The 15,068-nt window shown below is 36.7% G+C and overlaps 1 protein-coding gene across 1 annotated transcript in view; it reads left to right on the plus strand.

Moving 5' to 3' along the window:
* The first annotated feature begins 2,070 nt into the window (after window positions 1-2,070).
* Window positions 2,071-15,068, plus strand: part of LOC150105358 (voltage-gated potassium channel subunit beta-2-like) — a 740,084-nt gene continuing 727,086 nt past the window's right edge. The window contains exon 1 of the mRNA XM_090393939.1: window positions 2,071-2,366. Coding sequence (XP_090250065.1) covers window positions 2,071-2,366 — 296 coding nt within the window. The remainder of the gene's footprint in view (window positions 2,367-15,068) is intronic.

Consider the following 15,068-nt stretch of genomic DNA (forward strand, 5'->3'; position numbering starts at 1 on the left):
TTTAGAATCTCTCTCTCTCTCTCTCTCTCTCTCTGTCTGTCTGTCTGTCTGTCTGTCTTTCTTTTGATGCAGTCTGCGTATTATGTCATTCATCATCAATCCTAAATGCTATTCTTTACTTTTCACTGTCATATTAGTACTTTTTACTATTTAGTTACGTCACTTCTAACATCTCTCTCTTGCCCAAATCCGGTACTATATACAATTTATCGTTAACTCTTTCCATTAACAGGCCTTCATTACTAAGTTCCTTCTACCTGTCCTCCATCTTATCCTTCGACATATCATAATCTCACTCTCAAGCTTTTCCATTTCACTCCTCTCCCACAGCAAACTGGCTCTGCATTTAGTCCTACTTACACCACGTGCTATTCAAGTTCCCTCAGCCTGCATCTTGTCTCTTTAATATGCACACATTTCTCACACATACGTATTTTTGCCTTTCACTTACATTTTAGGTCATTTTCTCCCACGATAGATTAGAAACTCATTTCATATTTAATACTAAATAGGTGCACTAAGAATTAGATAATCCAGATAATCCAGCCGCTCTTGCTTAGGAATCAAACATGGTAAATTTTCCAAGCATTCAGTACGGATGCCTTCATCACACTAGATGCCGAAAAGCATCGGCTACCTAAAAACTTTTCTAAATAATCCCCCCCCCCTTAACAAGTACACGGTTGTGGGTGCCGCTGGACTACTTGTCCATTGGTTTCTTGTGGCAGGAAACCAACTGCAGTTGCTAGAGGATGCGGTAGGGTCGCAGACCCTACCATAGAGAGTTGGAAGAACAATTACAAACATCCGTGTCCTTGGTGGGATTCGAACCTGCAGTTTGGCTGGAGAGCGGATACGCTAACCACTCGACTAACCAGGCCAGCGCAGCTTATTAGTTGGAAAATGGAAACGCCATCCTTCAGAGAGCTAGAATGAGCTTGTAATAGCATTTGACACTATCTTCCGAGTTGCTAACCTGTGAAATCACATATATCCAATGAGTTCAACTGTGTAATACTGCATCAGAATCTTGCGCTGCAGGATTTTATTCAGAAATGCTATTACCATCTATATTTTTACATGATTAACTCTGTATTATTCATGTTGATTGTTGAGTTATTGTTGAGTTACTTGATTTATACTTCTGTTTAGTATTATTCAGAGGACATCTTCAGAATAATAGATTCTGTCTGATTTTTGTGCTCATCTAAGCTACCATCTGAGGTCCTTCTTTTATTATTTTATTTTCATTTCTCTTTTCCCTTATCCTTTCTCAGCGCTTTACTTATGTTTCATCAAAGAATATGGTTCAAGATTTTACACGAGAAAATAATTCAGGTAATTTTTTGTGTTGCTTTGAGTGTCATTTCTGTTACCTTACTTGTCTCTGTTAAAAGAGAACCGTATTTGAAGAACTTGACACTATCTGTCATCCATTTAATTGTTTCTTGTCCGTAACTATTGAGCAGCTATTTTACAACATCTGAAAGATTTCTCTCGCCATTGTCTATTTCTCACACTCCCGTAGTGCGTAATGCAACAGAAAGAAACGGTACCCATTAAATTCAATAAATCTCTTCTCATTAAATTTTTACTGTTCCATGTAATGAATTACTTAGGAGTTGCTATATTGTGAGCACAACGTCTTTAACCTTGAACTCCGTCTAAGTGATCTTAGATAATTTAAAAATCCATTTACATTTTTATCGACAAAAAGTACACTGTTATTTTTCCTACGTTTATATGACAGCTAGTAAAAGATGAATAAATGATTTGTTCTCCGTTATAGCTGGCACAGATCCTGTTTTTCCTCTTGTTATGATGCAATGAGCAAAGCGAGCCAAAAAAAAAAAAAAAAAAAAACTTATAAGATGCTAGGGGTTGCAATAAAGTATTCCTGTTTCATCTTTTGTGTGCTGGTTGGTTAGAAGTCTACTTGGCACACTACAGCCTTCCAATCACTTCATCCGCTTGGTATCTGCAGTTTCTTGGCCAAGATAACGAATATAAAGAGTTGCACAGTTGCTTCGAATACGGTATAATACTGTGTTTGCGTGTTGTGCTGTTGCCATGTTTATTCAGTCAGGAGTGAATTCGCGGAAGAGTCCTAATGCACCGAAGAGCAATGCGCAGAAGAAAGTTCAGAATAATAACCAAAAAAATTCCAGTGCAGTGCAGAGTAGTAATTCACATCCTGTTTTGAACAACTCCCATTCTGCACCGAATAACTGTCTTGCCGAGAGGAATAATTATAATGCTCAGAGCAATTCTCACAACATTCAGCTTCCGCCCAGGAGTGTCACGAATGTGGACATCGCTGAATGGTGTGATATATTGGATAACATTGCTCGCAAAAGGCAAGCAAAGTAAGTAATTGATTTCCATATTTTTCAGCTTGAATAATTTCTTCCAGCAATATCGTCGCGCTTTATTTCCTTAGGAAAAAAAAAGAAAGAAAAGAAAACAAATCAAATTTCATGGATTGCCTTTGCAGATAGCGCATGCGTATCTCTAGTTGTCCTAGATTGTCCTAGATTTTAGTTTGTAAAACTGCGAGACGTAGATTAGGTGCGACGTCGTACAATACAAGGAGGGATTTTTTTTTTCTTTCTAAATTACAGTCTATCTTACGCTAAGGTTAGTTCGAGTAAGGTAAGCTTACTCTAATGCCTTACTATAAAACTGTGATGAATAAAATAATAAATAAAAACAATTATTTGGTTTAATGATAACTGTAATAGAATAAAAGTTCTACTCTGCACATATTTCTTGATTGGAATTTATTATCATGTATAAAAGTAAGATCATCTCGAAATTAAGATCTTGTTTATAAATTTATAAATTCTCTCTCTCTCTCTCTCTCTCTTTCTATATATATATTCCGAGTTCGGGGGCTAGTAAGCTGGTAAGACAAAAAACGTGACATAAAAACGTTTCAAATTTTGGCTTATCTTTTTATACATATAGAGTAGATGTATATATTTCGTGGCAGATAAGGAAGAACTCCCTTATATTCCGATTTTTATACACTCCCACGTCTATCAAGCATAATACTTTAGTACTGGTGAGTGGGCTATCTGTTGGGAAGAAAGGTGGAATTTCTTAACATTTTTCTTCAATAACTGTAATTTTATCATCCTTAACAAATACCGGAGAAAGGAGGCAGTTCCCAAAATAACATGAGGGCGGGGGGGGGGGGGTGAAAGAATAATCAACAGTCTAGTTCATTGAGTTGAAATTGTACTTCATATGGATTGTTGACTATTCGCTTAATTTTTTGCCAGGTTTGTCGATGTAGATGTCAGCACAGTTGCATAGCGCCCAAGAAAGTATATATAAAAAGGCACGAAATCGAAACAGGCCAGCCATCTTGGTGACGTGGAAGAAGTAAGGAGAGCCATTGATTAACTAAATTCGAAAATGAAGCTGTGCTCTTTGGAGTATGAAGAAGATAAAAATTGCGATGTGTTTATGATAAGAAAGGTTGTACGTTAATGTTAATTCCAAAAAAGTGATGTCCGGTGTTATTTGGGTATGTGGGTATTATCATGGATAAGAATAGATAAAGATACAGTGCAATGCCGTATATCAGTTATGTGGTAGAGGAAAACGGTAAGCAAAAAGTATTCTGCTCTTACTCATGAATTAACAATGCTTATTAATGGATCTCATTAGCTAATTAATCTAAAAAGTTGTTTTCAGTGACTTTATTGCTGGACTTTCTTACGTTAATCATTAGCGACACGTTTAAATGGAGTATTGCGAAAATGAACTGCAATATTTAATTACTCATATTTTAAATGTTTATACATTCGGAAAAAATAAAAAATCTTAAAGTTGTTCACGTTCACAGTGACATGCATGAGGCGGAAGAAGAGAAAACGGCATCCAACATCAACGAAACAACTGTCTATATGGACTTATAAATTTTTAATTCTATAAGGTCTATATTATATTTAATAGCTGTCTATATATTGAACTTGCATAAGTTAATGTTTGTTTATCCGCTATTCCAGTTTGTACAGCTGAACCTATAGCAAAGAAATGTTTCATTGCCCTCTGACTGTAATTTTTTTGTATTTCTGTGTTTCATTTTTGCATGGGATGAGCACAGACAAATGTTACATATCTCATTCAGCATCGATTTTCAAACCGCGAAGAGAGATTTCTCTTATGGAAAGCGATCCGATCAGAGAGTGAAGGCCCAAGTAACACCTTAGTGATTGAAATTTTTGTTGTTAAATAAATATAATATTTCTAAATAATTGCTATTATACATAGAATTATTAATATATCTTAAATACGGTTAATTAATAATAATTTATTACAGTTTAAATAATTAAAATACAGTATGGCCATAAATTAAGTTTCCCTCTTTGGAGGTATCTGTAGCTAAACCTAATACACGGAATGAGACCACATTTTACATGGAGATTTTCGAAGGCATGGGGAGATGAATTTCGCGAAAAAAAGATTTTCAAACTGCGAAAAAAAGTGCCAAAAGTCGCTATTAGGGGAAATTTTGGCGCTGGCGGAGCCGAAAGCAGTTAAATATTTGCAGTAAACGCAGGTAAAAAGGATAGTAGCACCACCAATTCGACTTAAAAAGGGACTGGGAACGTTCAGGCAGTCATTCGAATGACTGACGAATTGTGCTCAATATGCGTCCTACCTTGCCTCAGCGTGCTTTACTTGTTAAGTTGTTTTACCTTAAACAGTGCAATGCCGTAGCGGCCCTTCGCGAATTTAGAAGGCTTCATAACCTGCGTACAGGTCCTATGTCAGCTGTAGCACTGAGAGCTATGATTAAGAAGTTTGAACAAACTGGATCACCAGGAGTTAGACCTGGCAGAGGACGGAAAGAAGTGAAAGAAGAGACAGTAACAGACGTTGCTGCTGCAGTGTTCGACGACACAGGGACCAGTACTGGTCCAAGCGCTCGTGCCATAGCTCGCAAACTTGATATGGCTTATGGCAGCGCTTCCTAAACTGTGGTCCGCGGCTCCCTTGGGGGACGTAGGTTTTGTTGAGGGGGGCCGTGAAATAATGAAAACAAATTTAAAATGTTTTAAGACTAAGTAATTTTTTTTATTTTAAAAGAAACTTATTTAACTTTTATTATTTATTATTTCTTTTTTGTTATTTTTTATATTTTAATATCAAGAACTGTTGATATTGACTTTATGTACATATCAAAACTCATTTTATATTATCACTGTCATCTGAGCTAGTTTTCTGTTACCAATAAAAGTTTCCCATATACTTCACACATGAAAAAAAGCTTAAACAAGTTCATGTGGGGTGATAATAACTCGCTTGCAGTGGTAAACAACACCTCCTCCCTAACAGCCACTATACTGCAGAGGCAATAAAAACAAGTACTTTTATTATGCCAGTGCAGTGAATAAGGTATGAGCAGTCTGTGTAATATATTTCTCAACAAACAGTGCAATTAGAGACAACTGGAATAAAAACACACTAATTAATGAATCACATGTCCCCTCATACAGAAACTATGCTGTATAGACTAAAACAAAACCATATGTTGCATGGGCAAACACAGTATCTAACTAAAAACTATTGTTATTAATTAGATGTGTGTGAGTTCGATTTCCCAAGGCAGCAAAGCAATAAAATTCAACCGAACGTGTTAAAATTAGTAAAAGTGTTAAAACTAAGTAATATATATATATATATATATATTACTTAGATTGTTATGGCAGATGAATGTTATGGCAGTTTCACATACAGAATTCGATTGAAGAGAGTTAGCATTTCAACTCAATTGTCAGCTATGCTTTTATCTTTCGGTTGCGCGATCTTTTGTTAATACCGCACCAATCATATGCACGTTTTAATAACCTGCCTTTGCTGTCTGTTTCGCGTTAGGCTTAATTACCGTAAAGGGAGAAAAGTCAAAGGAGAAAAATGTTCCTGGTCCGGGGATTCCCTTATTCAGGTAATATTCACTAATTTCATGTTATCAGTCTGTGGAGTGCCAGTATCGGTAAGTGGTGATATTATTTGATCTATTCTACGTTAAAAAATTTAACCCTGAGATGGATAAGTGGCTGATAAAAAATTAAAAAAAATCCCGCGAACAATCAGAAGAAGCAGAAACATACTCAAAAAAAAAAAAAAAAAAAAAAAAAAAAAGGATAGTATTTCATATTTTACCAGAACAGCCCGCATCGTCTTCAGAACCAAATGGTAAGAGGCAAAAAATGTAATATAAGCATTTGATTTTTGCAATATTCGCTGTGTACGTTTTGTATTGATTATAAATACAATAAATATTATAATAATATATCTCTCTCTATTACGATTTTGTTTTGAGGGGGGCCGTGAAATATTTTAATTTTTGCAAAGGGGGCCCTGACATCGAGAAGTTTGGGAAGCACTGGCTTATGGTACAGTCTGGAAAATCTTACGGAAAATGCTTCACTTCTATCTGTATAAGTTCAGTCATGTGCAAGCACTAACTACCGCAGATTATGATAAGCACATGACCTTCGCGCTAACGTTTCTTGCCCAAATGAAGGTCGACAATGACTGGCCTTGGAGAATATTGTGGGGTGATGAGGCTCATTTTTATCTGAATGGGTCAGTCAACACTCACAACTGCAGAATTTGGGCATCTGAACATCCCCAAACGATCCAGCAAGTACTACTGCATTCTCCAAAAGTAACCGTGCGGTGTGGCTTCATAGCCGATTTCATAATAGGACCATACTTTTTTGAGAGTATTACTCCTACAGGTCCTGTAACCTGCTCCATTACTGGAGAGATTTATTGACGAATGCTGGAAAATTTTGTCATTCCTGCATTGCAGCAAAGACAATGTTTGGATTTCATAATTTTTATGCAGGATGGAGCATTGCCGCACATTGAACGTTCAGTACAGTGCCTTTTACGCCAGCATTTCACTAATGAGAGGGTTATCAGTCAGTTCTTTCCGACAGCATGGCCGCCTCGATCCCCGTACATCACTCCATGTGACTTTTGGCTGTGGGAGTATTCAAAATCCGTTGTGTATGTTGGTGGTGTTCCCAACTTGCATGTCTTGGAAGAGAACGTAAAACGGGCTGTTATGAACATCCAATCCGACTCCTTACGCTCAGCTGAAGAGCATGTCGCACACCGGATGCAATTTGTTGTACACAAGAAAGGTCAGCACATTGAAAATCGTCTATGTGGTCCAGGGACCCTGATTCTGATGAATAAAACATTATTTCCTGTGAGTTCAATCACTACATTAATTTCTGTGTCTCTCGCAAGTTGTTGTTTTAGTTTAATTATTATTATCATTGTGACGCGGCTGTCGCTTACACCATCGAAATGTTATTATTCCATTTTAGCTGCCTTTAATGTAATTAACCGCTTGTTTTCGGCTCTACCAGCGCCAAAATTTCCCCTATCGGCGACTTTTGGTACTTTTTTTTTTTTCGCGAAAATCATCTCCCCATGCCTTCAAAAGTCTCAATATAAAATTTGGTCTCATTCCGTTAATTGGTTTTAGCTACAGATATCTCCAAAGAGGGAAAGTTATTTTATGACCACCCTGTACTTATTGTGGTTGTTATGTGGGAAAGCTATGTAACGAAAAGCAGATAAAGGAAAATATTTCTAATATAGGGGAAATAGTTGTACAAATAGACCAGCACTGCTACTCAAAATTTGGAACCAACTAGCGTACGTAGTTAAATAATCCTGTCTATAACTAGTATTTCAACTCGTTACAACCGTATGGAAGGTTATATCTATCTATTCCCTTCTGCCATACGGCGGCAGGGGGGGGGGGGGAATAGCTATATGCTACCATACTAAGGAGATGATTATGAGCAAGATGGTTTTCTGTTGCCTTCCTTGCCGTACTATATCCTATGGCAATATCCTGTGTGTTCACGGGGCCGGTTTGCCTGCTTGCGGGATGAACTGCGGAAAAAACCCTGCTGTCCACGCCCAAGACCGGGATAATTTGGCTATTGCTGAGGAAGATCCTTAAGCTCCTCACGTCATCGACGGGAAACGAACCTAGGACACTCCTTCTCCAGGCATATGGTTGCGAAGCCCATAGCCACTAGGCTTGTCGCGCGGACGAAGGTTATGAAGGACAGAAAATATTTCTTCTTTCGTATGCGACTTAAAAACAGTATACCGTATACCCGTAGATTTTGCTCATACTTGGGTGATGTAATTGTGTTTTATATATTACAAGTGTTAAACCATTATTATAGATGATTATTCTGTACCTCTGTTTGATTAACATATTCCTAGCATTATTAATTAGCCGGGTGACATATTCAGTGAAAGTCACCACTGTTCACACTAGTGATTTTAATCTCTCCTTTAATAATAAATGCACCTAGCGAAAGGAATTGCACACCTATCTTATATTACCTTTAGTTTAAAAGTGTTTCAGTTTATATTAGACTCTTTAACACTCTGATATTATTATTAGTAGTATTATCTATTATCTGAGACCTTTAGGACAGCGCTTCCCAAACTGTGGGCCGCGGCCACCGTGGGAGCCATTAGTTTTATTGAGGGGACCGTGAAATAATGAAAACAAATTTAAAGTGTTTTAAGACTAAGTGTGCCATGTCAAATGTGTATGTAAGATGCTAAAAATGTAATATTTGCATTTGATTTTTGCGATATTCGTTGTGGATGTTTTCTATTGAATATGAATACAATAAATATAATATTAATATGTCTGTATTACGATTTTTTTTTCGATGGGGGCCGTGAAATATTTTAATTTTTCCAAGGGTGCCTTTACATCCATACGTTTGGGAAGCACTGCTCTAGGAAGTCAAGGACTCATCGAGGGAGGCTATAAATCACCCAAACCAGCTATCATACATTCCCTTAAATTCATCACTAGATGCACTCACTACCCCTAAGGGCAAATTATTCCACTCACTCGCTGCTCTTTGAGAGAAAAATCTAGCTCTTACCCCTTTCTTGCCTGCAAATAAATTTAACTTCCATGGACCCCGTGTTCTCTCTCTCTCTCTCTCTCCACCTTCCATATAACGAAACATTTCATCAGTTGATATCCTATAACACCCATTCAAAAGTTTATAAACCTCTTTGTTTCTTTGATCCCTTTATTCTTCTTTTTTTAAAAACGATATCTAAATCCGTTATACAATATTTCGCACTTTCTGATCGCCTTTCAACCAATTCTTTTGTCTCTATGACCTAATACAAAATATACCATCAACAGTTCAAGAACTAATAGCATATATGTTATTGTTTCCTTTATCATAGCACGGGTAGTTTTATTTTTAAATCTTAGTTAATTTAATGCCTTGCAACGGTACTAGATACTGCGCAATTTCGCATTTAATTTAATAATTTTAAAAGGTAAGAAGGCCTACAAAAAGTGCTCCGAACTGTTCATTCTTCAACATCTTCCATCACTATTCATAGCTGTATCTAGAGTAACGTGTTCATTCAGCTGATATTAATCTTTCATTGCCACATCCATGCATCGTGTTAAGGATACCTTTATTGAAGAAAGGCGGTTTGATCAATTGGCCATCTGCCCTCCGAACATGGCTAAACCACTCAATTCTCTTATTTCTTATAAATGATAAAATGTTAGGTCTTCGAAACAGGTTTCGTGGTTCCTCATTATGTCTTCGTGCAAAGTCTAGTATTTTAATTGTAAATATAGTCCAAAACTTTTTCTCAGAACTTTTCTTACAATTGTGATAGTTTCCTATTATTTCCCTTTGTTGTTAACCATGTTTCACAACCGTAAAATTGGTCATAGATAACTAAGAGTTGGTCTTTGAATTTTCTTGATAATATTTTGGATTTTAGAAGTGGTAAGATTATAAAATATCCAAGTTTGGCTTTCTCATTTCTCTCCTCTGTTTCTTTGTGCATAGCATTGTAGCTGTAAATGTTGACTCTCAGATTACTAAAATTATTCATTTGTTCAGAGATATACCTAATTATCGACAACTAAGATGAATCTGCCCTGATGGGTCCTTGAAATGCGCATACATTCAGTCTTTTCCTGGTTTACGTCAACAACACCCATAAGCTTACTTACCTTAATTAAATTAACGACAGCGATGTTATCAGCATAAACCAGTAGGATGTCCTTCCCATTCATTTCCATTATTTGCTTATTTAGATATCTAATGACTTTTCCCAATGCAGGGTTGAACAGAGTCGGTAAGAGAGAGAGCATCTTTAGTGAAATCCAGATTTTATTTTTAAAAAAATGATGAATATTTCCATATGAAACATGCAATGCAGAGAATGAGAGAATGTGGCGATTATATGTAGTTGTATCCTTTTTGTGGTATTCCATATTCATATGAATGTCCTTTTGTGCTATTCTAAAAAAGTCTTATTGCATCCGTTGCGAAGTAAACTCTACAAATATATAGTTCACATACATTATATACGACATATAATTCCTTCTCAAATTCATGATATTTTTCTAACAATTGTTAGAGTATTGGAATATCATCAGTTGTCAACCAACTTTCTCTTGTAGCAGCACACTGATAGTCTACAATTATGTTTGAAGATTACTTTCCTGGTCAGTGTAGATAGATAGTATTTTGCCTATTCACGTGGTCGTTTAAAAAAAAAATAATGTATAACATAGCTGTATTCCAATTCAGTGAGATTTCTTCTATTGTCGTAATTAGCTTGAAAAGTTCATAAATTTCAGTTATTAAGGGTGTTCCTTCAATTTTTAGTTATTATTCTTCATTATTGTAGAATTCTTCATAACTGTTATTATAGCTGCAATTCTTCTTTGTTATTTTAGCGCCTTAAAACATTCTCGATTTCAATCAGAGATGGTGATGAGGATATGTTTAGCAGTCTCTCAAAATATCGCCTGAATTTTTCAGAAATTTCTTTTTTTGGATAATTAAATATTCTTCGTTTGCTAGTCGTATTGTAGTTTGTGGTTTATATCTTTTAAACATTCCACTCCACCTGAAGAAAACTCTTTGAGTTATTTTTTTTTTCTTTGCCAGCCGTTTCTCTCGACGTAGTATTTTACTAGTTAAATTTTGGTGGCTCCTATTAATTTTCAGTATTTTCTGATGATGGGCCCTTTAGCAATCCTGAAGGAAATACAGAACTATTAATTTAATCTCTCATGCCGAACAGATAGGCCTGCAACATGGCATCCTATCACAATGCCTCTTTCAATTTCCGTCAGTTCCCTTTTCGCAGCCATTTCATCTGGACACAGTTGCACTGACTTGGGAGCATCATATTCTTCAAATTTATACCAGCTACAAACATGTGATTCGTTACATGGCACGATGTACTTTGTCCATGAGAGTGTCTGTTAATTTCTTTCCAACATATATGTATGTACCCAGGAAAGATTTATTTGCAAACCTATACGTACATTCGTAAGGTGGGCGAGCTAAGAATCATTTTTTCTATTTTTATTGATGATATATATATATATATATATATATATATATATATATATATATATATATAATCCAGGTGTTGACATTGCAGGAATGGAAGAAGCAACAGCTTATACTGGAATTGTGATGAATGAAGTAGAGGTGAGTAGTCTATTGCATAACCTCAATGTCAATACATCTGTGAGATTGGATGGTATACCAGCTCGTGTCGTACGTGAAGCGGCTAAAGAATTGTCAGTGCCCTTGACCATTTTGTTTAATTTGAGCCTCGGGTCTGGGTCAGTCCCAAGGGGGCGGAAAGAGGGGAAAATAGTTCCGCTGCATAAAGGTGGTTCCAAGGCTGCTGTTGAAAATTACCGTCAATCAGCATAACAGGAATCATTATCAAGGTCTTTGAGAAAATAGTCAAGAGGAAAATACCAGATTGGATAGATGAAAATGGGATACTGTATCGGGGACAGCATGGTTTTGTGAAAGGTAGGTCATGCCTCAGCAACTTGCATACGTCTTATAACACAGTGACGGCTGAACTGGATAAGGGTAATGGGTTTACAGCGATTCTACTGGACCTTGCTAAGGCCTTTGACAGGATACCACATGAAACTCTAATCAGTAAACTGGAGCATATGGGATGGGGATGGATATAGGGTTGGTGAGATGGATAGGAGGGTGGTTGACGGATAGATATCAGAGAGTGGTTTATTCAGGAGTAGAGTCCATAAGACGGCCTGTGACTAGTGGTGTGCCACAAGGATTTGTTCTTGGACCACTGCTGTTTAATTTGTTCATTAATGATATAGGAGAATGGACGCCAATTTAATGTGGCAAAATGTAAGGTTATGCATTTTGGGGTGAAAAGATTAGCAGCAGTTTACTACATTGGTAGAACTGTACTCCAGGAAATTGATGAGGCACGAGATTTAGGAGTGTTGGTGGATAAGGAGTTGAACTTTAGGGGGCACATTGCAAAGTGGCCAAATCAGCTCATCAAATCACTTGATTGCTGAAGAATACATTGAAAAGCAGAGACAAGCAGGTTATTGTTCCTCTGTATCGAGCCTTGATAAGACCCCATCTCGACTACTGTGCCCAGATTTGGTTACCTAGGTTTCTTCTTGATGGGGAGGAGGTTGAGAGGATCCAAAGGCGAGTTACCAAGATGATAGCAGGTCTGTGGAATGAACCTTATGAGAATAGGTTGAGGATTTGTGGGTTGCAAAAATTGGTTGATAGGCGGAGGAGGTGAGATATGATTGAGACATTCAAATTACTGAAGGGGTTTCTATAAAATTAATTCAGAAGATATTTTTGAGAACATGGCTGGTTGTGGGAGGACTAGGGGACATCCATGGAAACTGTGCAAAAGTGTGGTTAGTAAGGGTGTTAGAGCTGGGTTCTTTACTTTTAGAGTGGTGAATGAGTGGAATGGGCTGCCAGAGTCTGTGGTGGATGCTGTGACAGTGAATGAATTTAAGGCGAGGTATGATAGATACTGTATGAATGTCGAATAGTTGTGATGAATATGATTTGGGGCCTCCCTCGATGAGTCTAAGGACTCCCTGGAGTTGCCCGTAAAATTAATAATAATAATAATAATAATATATATATATATATATATATATATATATTGTATATTTTTAATTTTTACATAATCTAGAAAGCCTGCTCTAGAGGACACACATGGAACTTTCAAAGTCACTTCAAACCTCTAATATGTGTACCTGAACTTCTTTGTCGATCTCTTACTATGTATTTATATTTTTAGTGTAGCGTTTTCCCACGAACGGTTTATTTGTAAACCTGTAATACGTTTGTACCGTGGGTAGGTTATGGATTTTTTTAATCAATTTTATATATATTTTTGTATTTTTTTAATTTATTTTTTACTAGGCGACGAACTTCACCTGCTATCTCACACATACAAACATACATTTCCACGATGGGATTCTAACCCCACAGCTGGTTGGTTACAGCGCGGATACGGGGCAAGGTTTTTTTTTTTTTTTTTCGATGTGCTTCAAATCACTTCGTCCATGGTAGTGAAGCCTTTTCTACGGAGTGTTTTTGTTTTCTTTCAAATTAAGGAATATATTGAAGTCTGATTGAAGTCTGAAGTATGATGATGATGAAGTATGATATATTGATGGAGAGAGAAGGAATTTTACCTCGCATCGTCATGCAAATGAAGGCTTCAACCGCGAACGAACAAGTCCGATGTTTTGCTGCGAATTTTCGAACACAATATGTTGAAAAACTTTCTGTAGTGTATGCTGCTGAAAGCTTATACTCAGAAAGTGCTACAGAAATATTTACAAAACAGAGTTCTTAGTTTTTCACATTTGACGTCTCTTATTGGACGCACTAAGGAAACTCATGAACCTCGTAGGGTTTTGAAAATAAAGTTTCTTCTAAAATATCGGGTCGCAGCTACCCTTTCCACACAAAATTATTAAGACAAAGACAACAATCATGAACATCAATGTTCGTGATTGTTGGTTGGAGCGGGTAACCAGGCCAGCATAGAGTACTTTGAATAAATCTGTTATGATAGTTCTCACAAAAATAGTGGAAATATCGGCAATGGAAAATTCATTTATGAACGATTTCAAATTTACTGGATTTAATCCTAATAAGCTTAATTTTTATTTAGTTATAAGTCCTATGTAACGCAATAATGCACACACACACACACACACACACACACACACACACACACACACACACACACACACACACACACACACACACACACACACTCCTTTTTATGGACAATTCATTTTCCTGTGTTAAGGGATTGTGCAACAGGGACATGCTGTATTCTCCGATGGGATATTCCAATAAGTGTTTCTTCGGTTTCGGTGAGCAGAGGAGTGTTGTCACTGGCAACAGGGTCTGTAAGTGGTTCTAATTTTGAAAGTGCGGAGGAGGTGAGCCAATTTCTGTGAACGTATGCCCGATAAAACAGAAAAGTTTTACGTGGCCTCATCTGATCGTGCTAACGTAGAGCTCACTCCTCGGAATAGTTTAACATACACTCTGTGTCTCTACAGAGTAACCATTCTGACCGAACTCTATTCATCGAAGTTGCATTTCTTTCCTAAGCTCCTTCTTCACTTTGAAATTTCCTTCCTCTGAATGATAGGGTTTAGATCATACTTAGCTTCTAAGATCTGTAATGGTGCCACTTTGTGTATAGCAACGATTCGCTTATATTGTTTTTTCTGAGTTATTTTAGCTTTTATTGTTCTTGTGCGAATCAGAAGGAGGATACCATGCGGCATCCGAAAGATCAGGTAATAAACCAAAGATTTATTTTATTGCTTTATGAATTATATATATAATTTATGAAATTTATAAAAGCAAATAACACGCCATTGGAAAGAAAAACTACTCTGGTTGGGGGGGAGGAATAAAAGAAAAACGGTAATTGCAGCTTTTAAATATTTTAACGACAGTTTCTAGCAGATATGCATCATTTAATAATGGAAAACAAGTTGCAACATTTTCTGGTAACACAAACACACCATCCACAGAAAATGAATAAGCTACTTAGTTAAGCAAATCTATTTGTTTCTCCAACTACTATATATTCGTGCACAGTCAATCTTTGCACACAATCTTTTCTACTGACAAAATCTAATA

This window comes from Typopeltis vanoorti, chromosome 6, assembly GCF_054136105.1.
Source record: "Typopeltis vanoorti isolate ZY-2024b chromosome 6, IOZ_Tvanoo_1.0, whole genome shotgun sequence".
Taxonomy (NCBI): Eukaryota; Metazoa; Arthropoda; class Arachnida; order Uropygi; family Thelyphonidae; genus Typopeltis; species Typopeltis vanoorti.